This window comes from Cavia porcellus, unplaced genomic scaffold, assembly GCF_034190915.1.
Source record: "Cavia porcellus strain 051 isolate PalLab524CR breed Dunkin Hartley unplaced genomic scaffold, mCavPor4.1 scaffold_23, whole genome shotgun sequence".
Taxonomy (NCBI): Eukaryota; Metazoa; Chordata; class Mammalia; order Rodentia; family Caviidae; genus Cavia; species Cavia porcellus.
The window spans coordinates 34,594,105-34,611,546 of NW_026947506.1; the positions used below are offsets into that span (position 1 = coordinate 34,594,105).

At 54.4% G+C, this 17,442-nt stretch overlaps 1 protein-coding gene across 11 annotated transcripts in view; it reads right to left on the reverse strand.

Moving 5' to 3' along the window:
- Positions 1-17,442, reverse strand: part of LOC100723730 (monocyte to macrophage differentiation factor 2) — a 137,584-nt gene that overhangs the window by 97,606 nt on the left and 22,536 nt on the right. For all 11 annotated transcript variants that reach the window (XM_063234101.1, XM_063234103.1, XM_063234102.1 and 8 more), the window contains one exon: positions 811-892. In XM_063234101.1, coding sequence (XP_063090171.1) covers positions 811-892 — 82 coding nt within the window. The remainder of the gene's footprint in view (positions 1-810; positions 893-17,442) is intronic.

A 17,442-nucleotide genomic window follows, 5' to 3' on the forward strand; every position in this document is an offset into this window, starting at 1 on the left:
GAGCAATTTAACAAGTCCCAGGGCCCAAATAACAAATAAAAAGGGCTGGGATTAGCTCAGTGAGCAGAGCCTGGGTCTGCTCCCACCACAAAAAGAAAGGGAGGAAGGCAGGGCACAGGAAGCCTGGGCTCATCTGAACTTCACTGTGGGCAGGCTCAGCAGCATCCATCCATGGCAGGCGTGTTGTCTCCTGAGATACTGAGTCGCCCCACACCTGCACTGCCAGGGCCTGGAGCACAGCCCGGTGCCTCGAGGGAGGAGGAAAGATTTGCTGACTGACTGATGAATGGACTGGTCCCTCCTCCTAGGCGTACAGGTCAGGGGGTAGGGGCGTTGGAGGGGATGGTCTCAGGGCTCCCCAGCAGCTGGGTCAGTGGGAAGGCTTCTGGGGAACATCTCCGTAAGGCTGTGAAACACAAAGAGGGCTTCACAGATGAGACTGGGGTGGAGAGGAAAAGTATTCCAGGCATGGGCACAGCACGTGCAAAGGAAACAGGAGTGGGCGACCTGTGACCCCAGGGACGAGAGTGTGGAAACAAGAGCAGGACACACAGGTCAGACCTGCCTGAGTGTGTGCTGTGTGATGAGATGCTGTACCAGGTACTAGGCAGCCACTGAAGGTTCTAGCGGAAGGGAGGCACCCCCAGCTCCAAGCCCCCAGCGTCCATCACACGTCCCCCAAGATCCTGCTCGGCCTCTGTGGGCCACAGGAGACCTGAGAGATGGCTCCCGAGGAGAGCCAAATGTCTGCGTGGGCAAGGAGGCTACCTTTCCTGTCCCCACTGCCTCCCAAGCCCCAGCCCCACTCACAGCGTGGGTGGCGCAGTTGGCCGCGTGCTCGTACTCCGTGGGCTGGTAGCGCTTGTGGGGAGGGACCCGGTGGTTCATGAACCTGGAAGGAGGGAGAACCGGGGGTGCTCAGGGGGACATGCGGCGGCAGCGGGGTCCTCTGGTGGGAGGGGCCCCTCCTGGCTCCTTGTCCCTGCTGCCACCCTCCCGTCCCTCTCGATGACCACGCTGTTCCCTGCCACCTGCCTCCCTACAATGCATGTTCATCACCAAACTTCACTCACTGCAGCTGCTCCTGGAGTTCCAGTGGGCTCCATCCCCCCAAACACCAGCTGCGCACTTAGGACCCCACATAGGTGCAAAGACGGAAGCCACAGGTTGAACCACTGGTACTCGGAGGCTGTGGGTGGGGTGCAGTGCTCTCTCGCTTTTCTCTCCGTTTTATTTTATTTGCAGTACCGGGATTAAACCAAGAGCCCTCACACTGAGCTCCAGCTCCAACCCTTTTTCTTTTTCTTTTTTTGTACCAGGGACTGAACTCAGGATCTTGCACTTGCCAGGCAGGTGCTTACACCTCAGCTTTCTTTTTAAATTTTGAGACAGGGTCTTACTAAGTAACTAAGCTGTCCAGACTGGAATCAAACTTGTAATCCTCCCGCCTCAGCCTCCCAGAGTGCTGGGATTACAGGTGTGTGCCACCACAGTGGATTTGTAAGACTTTCTTGAAGTGTAATTTACAGTTTGACTCCCCCTAGTGTATGACTTGGTTACTTACACACACACACACACACACACACACACACACACACACACACACACAGAGGACTCCACTCTGAAGGGCATAGTTCATTTCCTGCCCCCCAAGAAAGTTTCCTTCTGCCCCTTCTGGGGGAAGAAACTGCTCTCCAGAGAAAGCACCCTCTGACACGGCCACTGAAGGTTGGTCTCCCTTCCTGGAACCGCCATCCACAGACACAGCACACGCGTCCTCTCCTTTATGGCTGCTTCCGCTAAGGAGATTTTTGCAGACTTCTCTCTGTTCCTGGACACACTGACTGGGATTTTTCAGGTTCGTGTAGCTCTCCATGAATTAAGCAGACCACACAGGATTTGTTCGGCCTGCCTCAGATGGTGCTGCACTTTTGAGCGGCTGGGGATGACTCTGTGTATCATTTTTTGGTGAGCATAAAGTGCTCATTTCTCCTGAGCTCACACCTACGTGTGCAATTGCGAGGTGACTTTACTTTAAAAATAAACGGTCCTGATGTTTGATATCTTTGGAAACTTCTGAGCTGATCGCCTCTGTCTGATCACCTCCCCCCTCCCCCGCCCCCAGGACCTCACAAGCTGTCACTCAACCTAAGAATGTGGAAAGCCAGGGTCCGCTAGATGGCAGGTTCGCCTGGGGCGTTGCCAGTGTCGTCCGCCAGGGGACGCTAGAGCCCTCTCCACTGCGCCCAATTGCTAAGAGCAGGAAATCAGAGGCGCGTTTGAGCGCCTTCTGTAAGCTGGCATCTTGCTAGCCACGTTGACAGGCTGTGCTGGTTCTGCGCCCGTACAGTTCACGAAGTACTACGGGCCCCTTGTGTACCCCCCACCCGAGAACAGTGTGGGCCGACTGGGAGAAGAGGCGGCAGCGGGTCTTCGGACTCCCACTCCCGGGCCTGGCCCAGCCTGGGGGTCTGGTTTTCCTATGCACTGGTCAGGCCAGGGGTCCAGGTCAGCCCCCCCACCCCACCACCTGCAATGGCTCCCTGGCCACGTGGACCATGGCCATGTGACTTCGGATCATGTAACCAAGGATCATGTTACCAGTGTCCCACTGAACCCAGCAGACCCATGAGAGAACCACGACCCCCTGGCACCGCCTCCCATGGCCGGATGCTGTGCAGGGCCGGTTAAAGCTGGGTTCCTGGTCCCAGAGGAAACCGGGACCCTGAAGTAGAGCCTCCTTAGGGGCCCACAACAGCTGGCCAGAAGTCACCGCAGCAAGACTGGCTTCTTAATAAACAGCAACGAGAAGGATGACAGCGTCGTGGGCAGAGCTGCCGATACTCCTGGGCCATGGTCCTGACCCTGGACGGGCCTACAGATGCGACGAGGGTGCACGAGGTCATGCTGGAGGATGGTGGCTCCCTGATGCCATAGGACAAGCGTCCTTATGAGCCGAGGAGAGGCACAGATGGGAGCCTCCCAGGGAGAAGGCCACCATCTGGCCACGGAGGGGAGGCAGCAACGGCACACGCAGGTCCTCCCGTGGTGGGGTCCTCATCCACCTGTCCCCAGGCACGGCCGGAAGTCCTTTCTCTAGCCCTGGCCAGCCACCCATAGTGCCGGCTGCCCAGCCCCAGGGTGATGTCACAGTTGCCCTGGTGACCTGGGAGCTGGTTATTTATTTATTTCTGGGCTCCACAAGGCTCCCCTTGTCTCCTGCAATGCAGCTATTGAGGGAGGAAGAAAGAGGGGCCAGGAGATGGGGCCAGGGGACCCAGGCACGAGGCCAAGCAATGGTTCCCACCACCCGAAAGACCCAAGAAATGTTCCTTTAACCCCCTGGGGACCAGCTCTCTCTTCACACACTGCTAGATGGGCCTTTTAACAAGGCAGCAAGTTCTTTTTTACATCTGAACTGGGATGGAGCACAACGCCCCACCCCCTTTTCTTCTGATGCAGGGATTGAGCCCAGGGCCCTCACTCTGAAGCTGCAGCCCCAGCCTTTTATAGCTTTTATTTGGAGACAGCATGTTGCTACATTGCTAAATTGCCTCGGCTGGGCCCACACGTGCGATCTTCCTGCCTCAGCCTCCCAGAGTGCACAATTTCCTGTTTTGCTGTACAGTTTTATGGCCTTGAAAGAATATAATCGATCCTGGAGCTATCACCATAATCAAGATAAACAGCAGATCCATCAGCTCCTCAAGACCCCCAAAATCCACCAGCCCCCCCAAAAACTACTCTGTCCTTTTTCCCTTTGCCTTTTTCAGAATTCCGGATAAATGGAGTCAGACCATAGTCACAGCTTTAAAAAAAACTGTTTTGAGAGGATTGATTGTGTAAGTTACATCTTATTCTTGGGTGAAATGGAAATTGTATCCCAAGCAATTTAGGTATTTTCTATTAAAATGTATTAATAAGACGTTTCCAAGCCAGCTACTCTTCAGGCCCGTGATCCCAGGGCTATGGGGAGCTGAGGCAGGAGGACCACAACTTTGACCCCAGCCTGAGCAGCTTAGTGACTTAGCCAAATCCTGTCTCAAAATAAAAATTTTTAAAAGGACTGGGGATATAGCTCAATGGATAGGCCCAGTACCACAAAAACAAAACAGCCGATGTTTACGAGACAGGCTTGTTTATACAAAAAAATGAGCAGACCTTTCCAGGTGATCACCCCAACTCCTTCATCCCTCCCCAGGCAGCCTTTCCAGCCTGCTCTCTTCACCAGCACAGGGCACTTGCTATTTCTCTATGTGGCTGCATGCTCCTTTCTTTTGAATTGATCTTTAATTAAGCAGCTTCTCTGTTTGTTTTGGTGCTGGGGACAGAACTCAGGGTCTCACGCATGCTCAGCACGTGCTCAACTGCAGAGCCATAACTTGGCCCCTTCCTCCTTGGGGCTGAGTAGTACTCCTCTGTAGGATGTGCCAGTGCTCATCAGTCCCCAGGGCAGGGACCGGAAATTGCTTCTAATGGGTGGCAGGTAGAGGTCAAAAATCAAGAATCAAAAATTACTTGGTTCAGAACCAAGTGTCCAGTCAGAGAAATGGCCTCAAAACAGGGAGGCCCTGAAAAAGCCTGCACCACTGTTGGTTATATTAAACAGAAAACCAGGCCATATAATCCCTATTTTGTGGCCAACCCTGTGGCCTGGTGGACTGCATAGCCACAGCCACTTGGAGCAGGAAGAGGGGCCAGACGCTGGCACCCGACAACCCTAGAATGCTGAGCCCCTCTGGGACTCTCTGTGTGCCACTTGGCTGCTGGAGATGCCCGGAAGGCCCTGGGCACCACTTCCTGGTGTGCACAAGAGGGCGAACTGCAGCCCACAGCCATGCCGGGCCACACAGCAGCGTGCCACACCTCTCCTGCCTCTCCTCTAGACTCTCACAAACTCCCAGGCACTTTTTTGTCTCAGTGGTACTAGGGATCAGCCCAGGAGCTGCTAGCCCTGAGCTATAACCCCTGCCCTTTTGCATTTTTCTTTTGAGACAGGGTCTTGCTAAATTGCCCAGGTTGACCTTGAACTTTCAACCCTCCTGCCTCAGCCTCACCGGGCACCAATGAGCAAGCCTGTCTAGGTCTTCTCAGAAGGGTACCATGCAGGGCCCCCAGTGCACTGGAGAAAAGCGTAGTATGGTCCGAGTGGGAGATGAAGCCAGCAAGAGGAGCCTGCTGGTTCCCAGTCCCAACCACACATTAAGAGCAGCCTGGGTGCCAGGGGCTGGGGTCCACACCTGGGGTCCCAGTGACTAAGGAGGATGAGGCAGGAGGATGGTTTGAGTCCAGGAATGCAGAACCTGCCTGGGCAGCAAGCAAGAACCCATCTCAAAAAAAAAAACTTAGGTAATAAATGGGCAGAGGGATAACAAAATGTGGTTTCTCCATGCAATCTGCAAGGTGAAATATTACTCTGCCTCAAACAAGAATGAGGAACATGCATGCAACAGGCTGGATGTGCCTCAAGAAGACTGGGCTGGGGCCTGGGGTATAGCTCAGTGGCACAGCAGGGCTTAGGGTGTGCAAGGCCCCAGCTTCCATCCCCAGCACCCCCGAAACAAAACAGAAAGCCCCATTGTGGTCAGTGAAAGACGCCAGACACAAAAGGTCACAGAGGGAATGACACACACTTTTGTGGCAAAGCAACAGGATTCAAATGATATTTTCTTCTTAAGAACCCTCTTGGGGCCCGGAGGGAGAGGGTGACAGACTGCCTGTGAGATCACAGCACAGAGGCGGAGGAGACTGCGGCCAGCTGTGCAGGAGAAGCCACGCCAATGCGTTGAGGACGAAGCTGCAAAGACAGTGTGACAAGCAGAGCGGAGCTCGCTGCGAAACACCAGCAGCCAGTGGCTCTCGGGGCTCATGGACGGTTCCCGGCGTTTCCCTACACATCTGAGAATGCACGTTACTCTGGGGACAGCGACGTCGCCCTCCCCAGCAGCCAGTGGCTCTCGGTGCTCATGGACGGTTCCCGGCGTTTCCCTACACATCTGAGAATGCACGTTACTCTGGGGACAGCGACGTCGCCCTCCCCAGCAGCCAGTGGCTCTCGGGGCTCATGGACGGTTCCCGGCGTTTCCCTACACATCTGAGAATGCACGTTACTCTGGGGACAGCGACGTCGCCCTCCCCAGCAGCCAGTGGCTCTCGGTGCTCATGGACGGTTCCCGGCGTTTCCCTACACATCTGAGAATGCACGTTACTCTGGGGACAGCGACGTCGCCCTCCCCAGCAGCCAGTGGCTCTCGGTGCTCATGGACGGTTCCCGGCGTTTCCCTACACATCTGAGAATGCACGTTACTCTGGGGACAGCGACGTCGCCCTCCCCAGCAGCCAGTGGCTCTCGGTGCTCATGGACGGTTCCCGGCGTTTCCCTACACATCTGAGAATGCACGTTACTCTGGGGACAGCGACGTCGCCCTCCCCAGCAGCCAGTGGATCTCGGTGCTCATGGACGGTTCCCGGCGTTTCCCTACACATCTGAGAATGCAAGTTACTCTGGGGATAGCGATGTCGCCCTCCCCAGCAGCCAGTGGCTCTCGGGGCTCATGGACGGTTCCCGGCGTTTCACTACACATCTGAGACTGCAAGTTACTCTGGGGATAGCGACGTCGCCCTCCCCAGCAGCCAGTGGATCTCGGTGCTCATGGACGGTTCCCGGCGTTTCCCTACACATCTGAGACTGCACGTTACTCTGGGGACAGCGACGTCGCCCTCCCCAGCAGCCAGTGGCTCTCGGGGCTCATGGACGGTTCCCGGCGTTTCCCTACACATCTGAGACTGCAAGTTACTCTGGGGATAGCGACGTCGCCCTCCCCAGCAGCCAGTGGATCTCGGTGCTCATGGACGGTTCCCGGCGTTTCCCTACACATCTGAGAATGCAAGTTACTCTGGGGATAGCGATGTCGCCCTCCCCAGCAGCCAGTGGCTCTCGGGGCTCATGGACGGTTCCCGGCGTTTCACTACACATCTGAGACTGCAAGTTACTCTGGGGATAGCGACGTCGCCCTCCCCAGCAGCCAGTGGATCTCGGTGCTCATGGACGGTTCCCGGCGTTTCCCTACACATCTGAGACTGCACGTTACTCTGGGGACAGCGACGTCGCCCTCCCCAGCAGCCAGTGGCTCTCGGGGCTCATGGACGGTTCCCGGCGTTTCCCTACACATCTGAGACTGCAAGTTACTCTGGGGATAGCGACGTCGCCCTCCCCAGCAGCCAGTGGATCTCGGTGCTCATGGACGGTTCCCGGCGTTTCCCTACACATCTGAGACTGCACGTTACTCTGGGGACAGCGACGTCGCCCTCCCCAGCAGCCAGTGGCTCTCGGGGCTCATGGACGGTTCCCGGCGTTTCCCTACACATCTGAGAATGCACGTTACTCTGGGGACAGCGACGTCGCCCTCCCCAGCAGCCAGTGGCTCTCGGTGCTCATGGACGGTTCCCGGCGTTTCCCTACACATCTGAGAATGCACGTTACTCTGGGGACAGCGACGTCGCCCTCCCCAGCAGCCAGTGGCTCTCGGGGCTCATGGACGGTTCCAGGCGTTTCCCTACACATCTGAGAATGCACGTTACTCTGGGGACAGCGACGTCGCCCTCCCCAGCAGCCAGTGGATCTCGGTGCTCATGGACGGTTCCCGGCGTTTCCCTACACATCTGAGACTGCACGTTACTCTGGGGACAGCGACGTCGCCCTCCCCAGCAGCCAGTGGCTCTCGGTGCTCATGGACGGTTCCCGGCGTTTCCCTACACATCTGAGAATGCACGTTACTCTGGGGACAGCGACGTCGCCCTCCCCAGCAGCCAGTGGCTCTCGGTGCTCATGGACGGTTCCCGGCGTTTCCCTACACATCTGAGAATGCACGTTACTCTGGGGACAGCGACGTCGCCCTCCCCAGCAGCCAGTGGCTCTCGGGGCTCATGGACGGTTCCAGGCGTTTCCCTACACATCTGAGAATGCACGTTACTCTGGGGACAGCGACGTCGCCCTCCCCAGCAGCCAGTGGATCTCGGTGCTCATGGACGGTTCCAGGCGTTTCCCTACACATCTGAGAATGCACGTTACTCTGGGGATAGCGATGTCGCCCTCCCCAGCAGCCAGTGGCTCTCGGGGCTCATGGACGGTTCCCGGTGTTTCCCTACACATCTGAGAATGCACCGTTACTCTGGGAACAGCGACGTCACCCTCCCCAGCATGTTGGGGACGTGAACCAGAGTGAATACTACAACCGGGATGGTAAAAACCCAGCTGCCAGGACGCACCTGAGCAAAACAGAATCTCCAGCGCGGGGCCCAGTGGCTGCTCAAAGCTTCCCGGGAGGTTTCAGTGCGCAGCTGAGGTTGAGGACCAGGGAGGGGGCTGGAGGAAGAGCCCAGCAGAGCAGGGGTGAAGGTGCCACAGTTCTCCAGACCTGCTGGGACAGTGAGCAGCATTCACCCCTACCTCCTCGGGTTGCCGAGACTGTGGGGGTCCTGCCGGGTCTGGGTGTGGCGGGAGCACAGCTGTGGGGATTCCCGGTGTTTCCCACACTCACTTCTCCTTCCGTCCCGTCCGTGGTTGTGATGGAAAGGCTGCTATCAGCCTTTTACACTGTAGTATAATGTGCCTGGCTGTCCCCTCCAGGGAGGAAGACCAAGTGTGGCTCTGAGGGTGAAGGAAGGGAGGAGGCAGAGCCCTTTCCGTAGCCACCTTAGCAGTGAGATCAGAACACAGGTCAGGACCTTGGAGCCCTGCCGACCTCTCCCACCGTGGGAGTGAGTTTGAAGCCAGCAGAAATACATACTGGGTTCAACACCAGCCTACAGAGGAAGGCCCTGTCTCAGAAAACCAAGAAAACAAAAACAAAAACAAAAACAAAAACTTAGGTCTTGGCAAGCCCTGCACAGGATAGAGGGGACCCTCCCCTGGCTCCCCAGGAAAGCTTTCCTCATGGCCTTTACCTCCACGCCTCTGGGCTCTCCATGCGTGGTTTCTCTGCTTAACTGTTTCTTTTGATTCTTCTCTGGCTGGAGAACTCCTATCAACCTTCAGAGCCCAACTTAAAAGGACCTGCTCTGGAAAGCCTTCCTTGTTTCCTACTGTCACATCTGTGTAGGCTGGGGCATAATCTGCCTTCTCCCACCTCTAGGCCGATGCCTCTTCCCCTAGACAGACACAGCTGTCCTGGTGGCCTCCACACAGCACCTGTGTTTCTGGGCCCATGTCTACCTCTAAATCACAGGTTTGTGGACAGGAGTCACTGCCTTCTTGCTCTGAATCAGAGCGGTGCACGGCAGGTAATGTCTGGTAAGTGACTCATCTATCATCTCGAGCATCCTATCCTTACAGGCTCAGGGCTAGAGTTTCTGGACCCAGCCAGAGCCTACTGGACAGGGAGCAGGTGATATGGACAGCCTGGGGGCCTCCCACAGCGCACTGTCTCTAAGAATTTGCTGACATGGGAAAGCACAAGACAAGAAGGGTTTGTACTTTAGGGATCCATCCCCCCCCCATCTCTCTCTCTCTTTTTTCTTTGTAGCATGGAAGACTGAGCCCAGGGCCTCGTGCTTGTTCAGTAGGTGCTGTACCACTGATCTACATCCCAGCCCTTCAGTGATCTTTTAATCTAGTAAAGCAGACTGAGCACGGTCATCCATGCCTGTAATCCCAGCGCTCTGTGAGGCTGTGGCAGGAGGTTCAAAAGTTCGAGCTCAGCCTGGGCAGTTTATCAAAACTGTCTCAAAATGAGAGAGAGAGAGAGATAGAGAGACAGAGACAGAGACAGAGACAGACAGAGAGGGAGAGAGAGAGAGAATAAAGAAAATAAAAGAAAGAAAATGACAGGCTGGAGTGCAGCTCAGTGCAAAGGCTCAATCCCAGCACAAGAGAGACAGACTTCCTCTGCTCCCTCTTCTGCCCCAGCCCAGGAGCCGGCTGGGCAGGTCCCCTATCCGGCCTGTCCCTGTCCCTGTGCCCGCAGGGTCTGCAGGGAAAGCCGCAGCAGTGGCCCCTCCCCAGCTAGGCCGGTGCCTGTCGGCGGTGACCCTGACTCCCTTGCACAAGGGACTAAAGCAGTCTGCCTGGGCTGCAGACAAAGGGGGCTCTGTGTGTCTGTCCCTTCCAGGCCAAGACCAGCCCGGGCCAAGTGCCCCCAGGAAGCCGCTCTCCATCCCCTCCGCGCAGGCTGCGCTTTGTGTCCACGCCTGAATGCAGGCTGCCCCACGAGGCCTAGCTTGGCGCAGGCTTTGGGAAAGAGTCATTGGGTTGGTGCCACCTGGGAACGGCCTTAGGATCAAAATCCCGGGGACCAGCGCTGGGAACAGGAAGAGAAACTGAGCACGGGGTGGAAGGGGTGGGAGAGAGGGCCTGGGCCCTTGAGCCAGGTTCAAGAGACTCTGGCACGCTAGCAGCGAAGGGCACCCATTGTGCACAGCTCCAGACCTGCTGGCACTGATGAGCCAGCCCTGCCACCCCTAGTCCTGTCTGTGAGTGGGAGTCATCCCCAGCAGGTGGATTCACTCATACCCACTCTAGCCAGTGAGTCTCATCTGCCAATCACTGCCCTGCTAGGCCTATGACATCAGCAGCAGCCAATCAGAGTCCCAGATCAGCACATGCACGAGTGAGCCACACCCCCAGCCCTGGTGCTGCCTTCGGCTTGATGAGTCTTAGTCTAAAAGCGCTGGACACTTTAGAGAGACGTCTGTGAGCTGGAGGAGAGTATTTCTAATTCCCTTCTTTTGTGGCCAGTCTCTGACTCCACGCCAGCCAGGACAGCCCCTTAGATAGCTAGGACCCCAGGGAGGAAGTCCCGCCCCCCAGCTTCATTCCTCCCTCTCACAGAGGACCCAACCTAGGCCCGGCTGCACCTCCGCTACCCACGACCCGCAAAGGAAGCCCATCGCGCAAACGTGCAGCAAAGGGAGGGACCTGGGGGACGCTGCCCATCAGCCTGAGGACCGGAAGATCCCAAGTCAGAGTCCACCACGGGCGATTTAGGGACCCAACAAGACCCTGTCTCAATGTAATAAGTAAAAAAGTGCTCAGAATGCAGTTCAGCGTGTAGGCCCTGGCTTCAATCTTCAGTAACACAAAAATTTTAAAAACAATATTTCTCACAAGCAGAGCTTGGGCATTGGTTTCCTGAGCAGGGCAGCGCCTGCTCTGAAAAGCAGATTCCATGAGTCCCATGGGGCTTGGGGCAAAATGCACACACACTCTTTCACACAGGAGCGCGCGTGCGCACACACACACACACACACACACACACACACACACGTTGTGCACAGAATCCCAGGGGCTTCACACAGCGCAACACTACCCACGCTCCAAACACAGACGGATAGATTTGTTTCTCTCCGAGAGCTTTCTAACAAAAGAAATCCGATCCTGGCTTGATCTCGGATTCCACCACTTTGGAAGGCTGGGGCGAGGAGCGGAGTTTCTTCATTAAGAGAGATCATTTTTAAAAAATCACAAAACTCAATCCCTAGTGAAAGGATTGACTCACAGTGGTAACCGATGGCTTCGGAGGCCCCTGGATAGGAGGTTGCCAAGCAACAGATGCTCCAAGGGAGCCTGCAGTGCCCCAGGATTATCTCACAGACCCCGCGGATGAATGCAGCATCGGAAGCAGGGTGACCAGATGTCTGGTGCATCCCAGTGAGACCACCACAAGGCCCATGATGTTTCTTGCCTTTCTTGCCAGAAATGTCGATTCTGATTCTAAGTCAAACCTCCATAATATAGCTGTGCTAAGACCAGACACATGTGGCTAATTAAATAGAAATTCATTAAAAATAAATCAAAGCTTGCCTACAGTCCCAGAGACCGGGAGGCTGAGATAGGAGGATCATTTGAGCTTATGAATTTGAGACCAGCCTTGACCACCAAATGAGAGCTTGATTCAAAAGAACTAATTAATTAACAGTTCAGTTTCTGAGTCACACTACCCACATTTCCAGTGCTTGATACCACTAGGGACTATAAAAAGAGTGTGGGGGTGTTCACCTGTGATCCTAGCACGCTGGGAGGCTAAGGCGGGAGGACCACAAGTTTGTGGTTCCACAGCCTGGGCAGTGGAAGAACTTTGCAAAACCCTGTCTCAAGTTAAAAAAGAAAAGTCTGGGGGTGTAGCTCAGTGCTGGGGCACTAGGTTCAATCTGTAGTAACACACGCACACACGCACACATACACACACACACACACACACAGAACTCACTAGCCATTCCTGCCATATGACGGTACATGGAGAGGTTAGCCATCTGCACCCTGGAAGAGAATCTCACCATACTGGGACCCTGATCTCAGACTTGCAGCCTCCAGGACTTTAAGAAGCTAATTTCTATTGTGTATTCACAGCCACGGGTACAGAATTTTGTCCTAGCAGTCCGACAGGTTGAGATCATTTGATACTGACATTACCTCAATGCCAACACTTTTTTCCTGTTTCCTCTGGTGTTTAGTAAATCACCTGCTTATGGTAGCATTGTCAGCTTGGTTCCTTAACTGTAATAAAAGGCACCATTTTAACCACATTAAAGCGCAGGGGGTGCTAACACATCCACACCTTTGCATAGCATTTCCCAAACTCGAGCTTAACCCATCAGCCCAAGCTCTTGGCCCAGCGCCACCTCCCCCCACCCTTCTCTGTGTCCTGGGTCTGTGTCTCTGTGTCTGGCTTATGTCACCTCATGTCCTGTCAAGGCTCATCTCTGTTCCAGCGTGTGTCAGAACGTCCTTCCCTGTTAAGGCTGTTTCCTGAGGCTTTTGTTTTGCTGTTTGTGTTGTTTGCTTTGGTTTGCATCCGGGAGATCGAACCCAGGACTTTCCCCTTAAGCTACCTCCCAGCCCAGTTTTTATTTTTTGACACAGGGTCTGGCCTAGCTGCTGCGTGGCCCAGTGGTCCTCGCCCACTCTTCCCCAAGCGCCTCTCTCCAGGAGGCTGCTGCAGAGAAAGGGCAGCTGGTGGCTGGAACCGACTGGCTCGGGCTCACTGCTGCAGGCTCCCAGCGGCCCAAGCACTGGGTGATGCCTGTAGGTTTGGCTGTCCTGCCCCTGTCCCACCTGGGTCTCATAACCGCTGTCACTCTCCTGATTGCTCCTCCGCACTCAATCTATAGCCCCCACCCCAGCCATGCCTGACTGTGGCAGGGACCGAGCATGGCCCATCCCTCGACCCAGTGGGAGGCTTCAGAGTGGACAAGCATTGCCAATAGGGCAAGGAGACTCCAGTCCAAGACTAGGGAGCAGTGTGGAGATCAGACCAGCAGCAGAAGCAGAGCCCAGGGACCAAAAGAAAGAGCCCCTCTCGTCCTCTTGGAGCTGCTGGATCCAGCTGTACTTAACTCTGTGCTTCTGGTCTCTTCAGGTCTGTGTACCAACGTCTGTTGTTTTTTGCTTCCTCTTCCTCCTTTTTTGTCTCTCTCCCTTTCTCCTTCCTTCCCACACTCCTTTTCTTTCTTCCTTTCTCCTTCCTCCTTTCTTCCTTCTCCATTCTCCCTCCCTCTCTCTCTGGTCCACCACGATGTTGGAGCTTCTGCCACTTCTGACCAAGGCTGTGAAATCCCTGCTCAGACAGTGCTTGAGCGCTAACACAGCAGCGGTGTGTGGTTCCTGCGCACTGTTCCAAGGCAGGGTGGGGTTTGCGCACATGGTGTGCTTAGGACACTCGTCCTCCCCTAAACATTAGCTTCCAGAGGGAGGAAGAAACTCTGCAATGAATTTGTTTTTGTGCCCATAGCCCCCGGTCACCGAGGGGCTTTTGAATGAATCGATGCACCCAGCTAGGGGCAGAGGACAGATCTACCACAGCCACCACAGGCCCTTAGGACTGAGGTGTGAACAGTCCCTGGCACCCCTTACTTCACAGAGCTTGCCATCTGGCTTGGAGAGACAAGAAAAGACCAGGACCTGCAGTGCTGCCCTCTGCTCATTTGTGAGGGCTGGAGGTGACAGGCCGCACAGCCTGGGACCTGGGACCTGGGACAGGCGGAAGGTGGGCCAAGCCTGGACAAATCTGCTAGCACAGAGGTGCCTCCACTTTCTCCCCGTACACAGCTTAGTCAGCTTCTTCCACCAGGGAGCAAGCTGGGCATGGTGGCCCACATGGATGAGTTCCAGCCACTCTGAAGCAGGCTGAGGCAGGATTGCTTGAGTCCACGTGTTCCAGACCAGCCTGAGCAACAAACTGTGACCTGCTGGTGCTGAAGGGACAGCTCCCTGGCATGGGCACCTCGCACCCAGCCACAGCCCATCACTTAACTGGTGCTTACTGAACCACACTTCCCGTGCATTCACGCAGTCAGTCCAGCTCAGACAACTCCGCAGAGGTGCTTCCTTCCCCCTCCCCACCCACACTCCTTCCAGAAGCCTCTCACCAGGCCTCCTGGGGTCTGTTTCCCAGGCTCACTGATATGAGCAGCAGGAGGGCTAGGGGTTGTCTTGGTTGGCTCTGTGTCCCCAGCGCTGAGGACACAGCCCCTACATAGCACAGGCACTCAGCAACCATCAGCCTAATGACTTGAGGCAGAGATTTAGATGCAGGGTGAGGGAGGTGACTACTTTCTTGGTTGACCTCACTGTGGTCAGTCTTAATCTCAGTGAGTCTCGACCTCCCTCCTCTCCCTCTCCTACTACACCTATAACTGTTATCAGGATGTAATTATTAACATCAGGGCCAGAGTCCCTAAGACTCCATCCTGCCAGGCCCCCTTGCCCTCCGATACTCCTGCTGTCTGGTGGCTAAGATGAACCCCTGGATAGAGGCTGCGGGCTGCAGAGGTCTGGACCCAGCAAGGAGCTGAGGAAGCTGAGTGCAAGGTGGCCAAAGATGCAATGGGTACTCTGCGGGGACCTGGCAGATCCCAGACCCGATAGACAGGGTAGGCAGCCATGTCTCTTTCTCACCAACCCCCCACTTCCTCCACAGCATCATGTGTAAGACACGGCATTTATTATTCCATGGCAGGGGCCAGAGTTCAGAATATACTGGACATTTAATGAGTGGTAGATGTCATTACTGTGATGCAATTACTAAGAACAAAGCTAGTGGCAGTCTGGGAAACGAGGAATTAGTCTGCTCACATCTGGACCCACATTTCTTATTGCATAGCCCTTGCTGTGCTATTGACTCACTCCTTGCTCCACTGGGAATGCCAGATTGAAAACTCCAAGGCTGAGTTTGGTGACAAACATCTATAATCTCAGTACTCAGGAAGCTGAGGCAGGATTGCCATGAGTGTAAGGGCAGTCTTATGCAAGTTCAAGACCAACTTGGACTACATAACAAGACCATGTATCGAAAGAAGAAGAGGAGGAAAAGGAGAAGAGAAACAGGAAGAAGAAAAAAAAAAAAGAAAATTGTATACTCCTGTTCTCAATGGGAAGGATGGTTGACAATTCCCTGATCAATTAGTGATGTCTGTCCTGGGCACAGGATAGGATGATAACAGGTATGCTGTTTACCTGATAACCCTATGGGGAGATGCTTGTGCTGAACCACTCTGAAACAAGTGGCTTTCTGCTCCAAGTCTGTCCTTTAGATTATTCCATCTCATGCATACAAGTCACCAAAGCAACTTAAAAATATGCATGACAGAGTCAAACTGATTCTATAAGTCTAAAGTAGAGCCCAGATTTTTTTTTGATCAGTATTGAGGACCAAACTCAGGGCCTTAGACTGAACCACATCCCTGCCCATTTTTGTTTTGATTTTGAAACAAGGTCTCAGTACGCTGCCTGGTCTGGCCACTAACTTTGATCCTCCAGCCTTACAGGCATGCACATCTACCTGAGATTTTATATTTCTAAGTACTGGATGAGCCCTGTGATACTGGGATAGAATAAAAAATATCTATTTGGTTTTCAACCCTGGTTCTTGGCAAAAGTTTCCAAATCCTTAGGATTCCCTGAGTCTGAGTGCAAAGAGTAACTTTGTTATGCATAGCAAGCCTCTTCCAATCACTCCTGAGTTCATGCCAGGCTGATATGAACTTGCAGTCCCTCCTGCCTCAGCTTCCCACCTGGGATTACAGGTGTGTCCCAACTTGCCAAGCTTGCCAGTGAGGGGATCCATGTGGTCGGTGGTGGAGCTTTCAGTGCCCTCCAGACCTCAAAGGAGGTTGGAAGGGGCTTGGGAGCTCGGTCTCCAGGGCTGCTGGGCTGCTCACTGGGCTGGCCACGGCCACCAGAACAAGTATCCGAGAGCTTCCAGGGTGGGGAGCAGGTCTCAGGGTCCACAGGGACAGCAGTTCCTGAGCTTGGAGAAGTGCCCTCTGCACCTCTGTGCCTTCAAAATATCTTTTACAAGAAGCAGTCTATATGTGGAAAGTGAGTGCCTCCTGGGGGCACTCAGCTTTGCAGCCTGGTATCCTGGCACAGATAACCTGGGGACCCACTATTTGGGACTGGCGTCCCAAGTGTGGACAGCCTGGGGCACTCAACTCTGAACCTGCAGGTCTGTGATAACTCCTAATGTCAGAAACCAATGAAACTGTAGAACAGCGGTATCCACAGGGAAGTGAAGATGTGAGGCATGCGCCCATGCATTCCACCGCAAGTGTTGCTAGCAGAGTTTCCTTGAACTCCAAGAGTACTGACCCATGGGGCACAAACTGATGGGGAGTCATTTGTTTAAGAAACCTGGGGCCCCCAAGTCATTGAGCATCCACATTCTAGTGACACAGCCTGACTTGTGACATTCACTTCTAATATCCACTTCCTGACTGAGAGTGTCTCCACATCTCTGTCCTGTGTCCTCCAGAAAAGGGACAATCCTGTATCCTCGTGATGCAGCACCAATCAGTTTGTAAAGCACTGAGCAGGCCACTGCCACCTGCCTCAACAGGGACAAACCTTGAGGACACCATAGTCAGTGAAATAAGCCAGGCACAAGGACCCATGCTGGCAGATTCCACTTATACCAGGTCCCTAGAGGTGTCAGAATCATAGGGACGGGAAGGGGCATGGGGAGCTGGTGTTCAGTGGGGCAGAGCCTCTGTTTGGGGAGATGGAAAGTGCTGAGATGTAGATGGTGACAGCTGCACAACAGTGTGGATGCGCTTAATGCCCCCGGGCTACGCCATCAAACACAGGTGAGACCAGACATTTTCTACTGTGCATATCACAATAGTAAAAAAACAATAACAATTTGTAGTCAGCCATGGTGGTGCACACCTGTAATCCCAGATACCCTGAAGGGTGAGGCAGGAAGATCACAAGTTCAAGCCCAGCCTGGAAAATTTAGCAATTTAGCAAAATCTTGTCGCAGGACAAAATAATTTAAAAGGGTGAGGAGGCTGAAAAAAAAAAAAAAAGAATGGACTGGGGATTTAGCTCAATGGCATAAGCACCTGCCTGGCAAGTGCAAGGTTGTGAGTCCAACCTCAGTACCAAAAGTGGAGGGCCGGAGATGTAGCTCAGTGTTCCCCAGGTTCAATCTCAAGCACCCCTCCCCG